General features: G+C 35.0%; 1 protein-coding gene across 1 annotated transcript in view; it reads left to right on the top strand.

The window, feature by feature from the left end:
- Positions 1 to 6,499, top strand: part of LOC102881178 (lipase member N) — a 15,289-nt gene that overhangs the window by 6,988 nt on the left and 1,802 nt on the right. The window contains exons 5-8 of the mRNA XM_006925975.1: positions 690 to 826; positions 2,561 to 2,707; positions 4,144 to 4,215; positions 4,735 to 4,806. Coding sequence (XP_006926037.1) covers positions 690 to 826; positions 2,561 to 2,707; positions 4,144 to 4,215; positions 4,735 to 4,806 — 428 coding nt within the window. The remainder of the gene's footprint in view (positions 1 to 689; positions 827 to 2,560; positions 2,708 to 4,143; positions 4,216 to 4,734; positions 4,807 to 6,499) is intronic.

Raw genomic sequence — 6,499 nt, 5'->3', positions numbered from 1 at the left:
AGGGCACAGGATGGTACCTTTGAGAACCAAAATACACAGAAACTCCACATGGCCTCCTCAAGGCTAGAAATGTGTGCAATGCTATTGCTGAAAGATCAGAGCAAATGGAGACACCTGGTCCTTCCTGGGACCATGGTGGACTGAGAGAAATCCCCTTCCTTCTTGGAAACAGGAAAGATTCTGGAGGATTGATAAGCATCCAGTGAAGCACTGGTAACAATGAAATCTCATTTCATTGTGAGAAAGAAAAACTGGAATAACTCAATGATACTGCATAAAGAACTTATCGACTCACCTCCCCCGAGCTGATTATTTACTTCTAGAAGCTCTGTGACTCAATCTGGCTTCTCAGACTTGAGGGTAAAATGACAACATTGCCAGCACTTACCCCATGCTTGAGAAGGGAGGTTGTCCACAGTTCACTTAGCAGTAGTTGCTTCAGCAGCTTATCCCTCACTTTCCCCAACCAAGTAAATTAGTCCAGAATAAAAGAAAAATGGAGACTTGAGAGCTGAGAGGACTGAAGGCAGATAATCTTTGCAGAATAACTCAGAAGAGTTTCCCAATTCATCCCCCAAATCATTGCAATGGAAAGATACAAATGACAAAGCAGAGTTCCACTTCTGTTAGTGAAACATTGCTTAAGTATTTCTCATTTTTACAAGATTGTCTTATCTCTGTTCTCTCAGGGTTTATAGCCTTTTCTACCATGCCTGAAGTGGCACAAAGAATCAAAATGAATTTTGCCTTGGGTCCTGTGCTCTCATTCAAATATCCCACGGGCATTTTTACCAGTTTTTTTCTACTTCCAAGTTCTGCAATCAAGGTAGGCTCCACATTTCACCAAAATATATCTGAGGGTCTCATTTTGAATCATGGATCCTTATTATTTTTAATCTATTATGAAGTAAAAGTAGGAAATTTAAATAAATTTATGGAAACAGACTGCAATCATGTGCTTTGGTGTATCCAAGTGTGTGCATGTCTGTATCACAGCATCTACAGTTATCATATACAATTTACTATATTCAGTTATTAATAGACCTGAGTACACATCAGAATTTCTAGCTGAGCTGAGCACTATGTTTGTTTAAAGTTTACTCACAAGTTTTCTTGTTCCACTGGGCAGGTCAATGAATTAACAATGCCCAAATGGAAGACATTTTTAAGTTTCACATGACCACTGATGTCTCTGACTTTGTTATTAGATAAGCCTGAATAATATGCCCCTTCCCATATACAAGCTTGTTCTAATTTATTAAAGCTAAGATTCCAAAGACTAAATGTCTTATAGCTCACTTATTCATTTAAATATTTATAAGTTATTTTCCAAGGGTTTGGAAAGCAGTTTGATTGCCAATTGTGAATTTGGAATTTTATCCATTGAAAGTTTTTTTCTGTTTGTTTTTTGATTTTCTAAAAAGATCATTGGCACAAGGGACATAGTATTTTGCCAAGATTGCCCCTTAAATTTGGGATGAAGGATAAAATGAGTTTTGGCCAAAATGAAGTCAAAGATACCAATTAAAGTATCACAGTAATTCATATACAAGATGAGGGCCTGGAATAACTCAATGATGGAATGATGGAAATGGAAAAAAAATTATTTGAGAGCTAACACAAAAAAGAATTTCCATAGAACCTAATGATTGGTTTGAAAATAGTTTGATTTTATGGTTTACTATAAACTCAAGTGATGTAACTTTTCTTTTGTGTGGTTGATAGTTGTATTTCAAAGTGTGTTGATATCAGTTAGTATTGGATGTTTTCTACATTTGGGCAGAGTTAGGCAGATAAATTAAATTAAATTCAGAGGTAGACAAACACATCTTTCTCTAAATATACCTGTTTTGCATATGTATTACTTTGCCTACATAGGTTAGGTCCAAGGCAAATATTGTCTCCAGCTTATCCATTTTATATCCTCTACTGTCAAAGTTCCTGTCACTTTAAATCCTACCATTTCATATCTGTTGTCCCCAGAAGCTCCAGTCCTCTCATCAGAGATTCCCCGAATAAGCTTACTTTCCAAGCCCTACAAGTTTTTACCATGCTGCCTCCCATGACATCAGTTTTTTTCTGTCAAGTATCACCCTCTGTTTGGTGCACCATTCTGCACTTTTCAGCATAAGAACTGGCTAATCTGGGACACTATGAGAAAAACGGTCTACACATGGGTAATAGGGAAAATCCTGCTTTTCCTTCCTATTCCAGACACTATTTAACCTTAAGGAGAAAGTGTTCTGCCTTTCTTGCCAATTAATGAGAAATAAGAAATATAGGCGATTACAGATTGGACATAAAGGGTCGCTTCACTGTGGAGAAGCGAATTTGGGGTTGAGGGTCATTACTTCAATCTTATTGTAAATTATGTCTGGTGTCTTTCCTGCATGGAGATGGATTATAAGTAGTTACTTTGTCTGAGTGACTTGGTCTCCTTGACTGAAATATCACAGAATAATACAAATAGATCTCCAGGAATCCTCATTCTTGGGATGAAGGAAATGTCAAGAAGTCTGGAAATGGTTTTTGAAAGGATAATTATTTTTTATTTTTACAGAAATTTTTTGGTACCAAAGGTTTTTTTTTAGAAAATAAGACAGGGACGCCACCTTCTGTCAAAGTCTGCGACAACAAAATATTATGGGTGCTATGTAGTGAAATTATGTCCTTATGGGCTGGATTCAACAAGAAAAATATGAATATGGTATGTATAATGATTATGAGACTACTGAATGTTTTAAGAACTTCCAACTTTCTTTTGATTCATTTCGATGTATCTATTACACTGCATAAAATAATATGGTATTCTAAACCCTGAAAGGCAGAGATTTGCTATGCATAGAATATTAGGTATTCAATACACCATGAATGTGAAGACTGGGAAAGAAAATAGGCAGCTTCATCCTTCTATCTTTGCTCAAGGTTAGGAAAATGAATATTCTGCAATGGGTAGTAGTTTCACACGTTCGCAATCAGCGACAACTTACTACAGAGAATTTGATTTTACAATTAATATAGTGCATTAAAAAATACCTAAAATCCTAGTAAAGAAGAAAAGCACGTACAAGCATTGAACTTATTTCCTGTGTGCCTTCACTTTTTGGGTGACCTTGGCCTCAAATAAAACTCATCACTTAACTTGGAAATTACAAGGCAAAATGGAATGGAGGTGGACTTTCTTTTCTAGGAAGAAGCAGCAGTCCTGTTTCATGGACTAATTCCTGTGATTGAGAATTTGAGGAAGAAGAGCAGGAGGAGAGGGTGGGAGGAGCTGTTGACATTTTCGGAGGAGTGCAATTGGATAGTTATTGCTGTCATATTCCAAATGGCAGCCAATGAGACTGACAGTGATGCTAGTCCCAAATGTTTCTCCACCAGCCCACCCTCCTCCTATTCTTTAAGAAGCTAAGTTTTGTTGGACTGAAAACCATAAAGAATCATTGTTCGAAGTCTGCCTATTCAAAAGTAAAGATTTTTAATAGTTCTCTTTGTTAGTTGCATTATATTCTGAGATATAGAATTATGATTATATTCGTTCTCTATAATTTTCATCTCTATAGTGTTTACAGAAGTTGAAGTACAGTGCATAGGAAAATAATTGGTTTTTAGCTTTGCTTTTATAACATTTTACTTTTGTCCTCACAAGAGTCCACCAAATTGGTAGTATGATTTATAGTATGTTTGTTTAATAGATGAAAATGCGGAAACTCAGAGATGTTAAATAACTTGCCCAAAGTCACAAAAAGTCTAATAAAGTTATATCCTGAAATCCAGGTTTTTTGGTTTACTGACATGTGCATGTACGTCCATGCACATACACACACTACCCCCCACACTTGCACTATTGTAATACCTTTCCTACTTGCTTAGCTCCATGATGTCCATTACTGTTTATTCTGCTTGAAAATAAATAAATTATCCTATAGTTTCAGAGCTGGTGCAGGTTTGCTTTCAAGCAACCCATGCCACTAGTCAGCCCATGGTTCCCTCATGTTTAAGTGTCTGATGTAAATCATATTTGTCTAGATGATTCCCAGTATTTGTTTACTAACTCTTAGCAGAACTGTTCTCTGCTTCTCAAAGGCATAGTTTATTTCATTAGATTATTATTGCTGTAACATGTGTTTTATTTTCCTTCAGAGTCGAATGGACGTGTATATGTCACATGCTCCCACAGGATCGTCAATACAGAACATACTGCATATAAAACAGGTAGTGTCTTTGTCATAGAAAACTATTCCAATCCTTATTTTCACCTATGTGAAAGGACAAAGTGAGCACACCTACTGGCTTCATTTTGTCTATCTTACCATCTTAATGATTTGATTTCTCTGGATTTTAAGAGAAAGGGCAGGTATGGTGCAGACCAAGTAGGTGACATAAATAAACCCCGTCATAAATCAGAGCTTTTTAAATAGGCCCTGAGCTAAAGCAAGAAGTAAACTGGAAAAGCATCAGGAAATCTGAGCCTTCCCCAGAAAGGGAATTATCTGAGACTTGACTTCCTTCTAATGAGTTTTGGTTTTCCATCAACTTTTCCTTCAAACCAAGAGGAATCATTCCTCTCTCTCTCTGTTGACTTTGTTTTTCATAGTGATAAAAATGTATTTATATTCTTCTAGTGGTCCAGAGCCTTTTTTCTTCCCAGTGTACAATGTTTTCCCAAGATTTGTTGCTAAAATTCATGATTCTAACTCTGAAGATTACTTTTCTAAAAAACATTTATTTCAGCTTTACCGATCTGATGAATTCAGAGCTTATGACTGGGGAAATAAAACTGAGAACATGCGTCACTACAACCAGGTGCGTCACTAACTGGGGAAAAAAAACTGAGAACATGTGTCACTACAACTCCAAATGCCCCCAGAAGGATAATTTAGAGAAATTGTAGTAAGAAAGTATTTGAGGGTGAGAAGAATCCTACCTGGTAAATGATGGCATTCACACAGATTGACAGAGCTTTTAGAAAAATGTCTAATTTTAATATGTATTCATTGCAGAAAATCTAGAAATAAAGGAAGCATATATAAGGAAATTAAATAATTTATAATCTCTCTACCCAGAGATAACTAGATGTATCAATATTTTGTTGCATTCCAATCTTCTAAGCATCACTGCTTTTACACAACTTTTGATTTTGCTTTTTCATTTACAGTTATAGCAAGACATAACCAATGTTACTGAGATTTTTTTAACGTAATTTTTAATGGCTACATAATAATGAAAATTGTTTTATAAGAATCTATAAAAATTTATGGAGTAAATGACACATTTCTTGATACCAATAGCAAGAATTGGAATTCCATAGGAAAGTTAAGAGTATTAGACATCATGAAGAGTTGAGTCTTAAGGCATCGTTTTCCTCTAATTTTACACACCAAAATTTGTAGACTCATTTAGCTCTCTTGTACTTTTAATCAATCTTGTTGCCATCATTTCTTTTCTCAAAGTTAAGAGCTGGGCTTCTCAGTATAAACTAAGCATATTAAATTAAAATTTTCCAATGTTTTCCCACACTGACCTCTTTAAGGCTATCAGTGTAAACATAGGGCGGTAATGGATAGGATTGTTAGAAAAATGATCTACTAGCTCTAAGACAAGTATGAGAACTATGCATTTTTATTATTTTTTAATCAACTTGATCAAGGCGTGATTTACATGCAATAAAATTCACTAATTTTACATGTCTGATTCAATGAGCTTTGAATCCATCACGGTCAAAATATAGAACATTTCCATTACCCCCAAAAGTTTTCTCCTGCCCTTCAGACTATGCTTATTCATAAATACATGTATTTTCCAATGTTTAGAAAAAGGCCAGAAAAAAGTAAAAAACAAACGTTGTAGTGATTGTCTTCTGAAAGGGAAAGAAAAGAAGAATAAAGTGAACGGACATGAAGGAATAAAGAAGGCTGTCATTTTAGATTTACATACTTCTGTTTCTGTCCATTATTTTTATTGAGCATGTTACATATTGTTTACATTTATAAGAAAATGGAACAAAAAAATTATAAAGTTAAGGCCATTATAGTCAAGTTCTATTTTTTTCAGCTTTATTGAGGTAAAATTAACAAATAAAATTGTAAGATTAAAGTGAACAATGTGATAACTGAAGTATGTGAAAGTGTAAATGTCCTTAGAATTTATCAGCCGTTAGCTGGTCCTGCCTTACTTCCAGGCCAATCCTATTTTATTTGTTTGTGATTTTAGAAAAATTGACTTGAAGTCAATTTTTATTACATTTTAGTCTAGTCAGCTTGCCCGCTTCTTAAGTTTCTAGCATAATCTCTGCACTCACTGTTTTATCAAAAATAAGAGAATTAAACCATGTAACCTCCATGAGAGCAGGGATTTCCTTCTGTTTTGTTCACCAATATGTTCTCACCTGGAATAGTACCTGCCACTTGTTTGGTTCTTAATATTTATTTGTTGCATAATGAAATGTCTTAATTCTCCTCTTATTTACCTTAAAATGTCTCTGTCCTCTAGGTTTTCT

The sequence above is a fragment of the Pteropus alecto genome, unplaced genomic scaffold (assembly GCF_000325575.1).
Source record: "Pteropus alecto unplaced genomic scaffold, ASM32557v1 scaffold88, whole genome shotgun sequence".
Lineage (NCBI taxonomy): Eukaryota > Metazoa > Chordata > Mammalia > Chiroptera > Pteropodidae > Pteropus > Pteropus alecto.
This window is presented reverse-complemented; position numbering and strand designations above follow the sequence as displayed.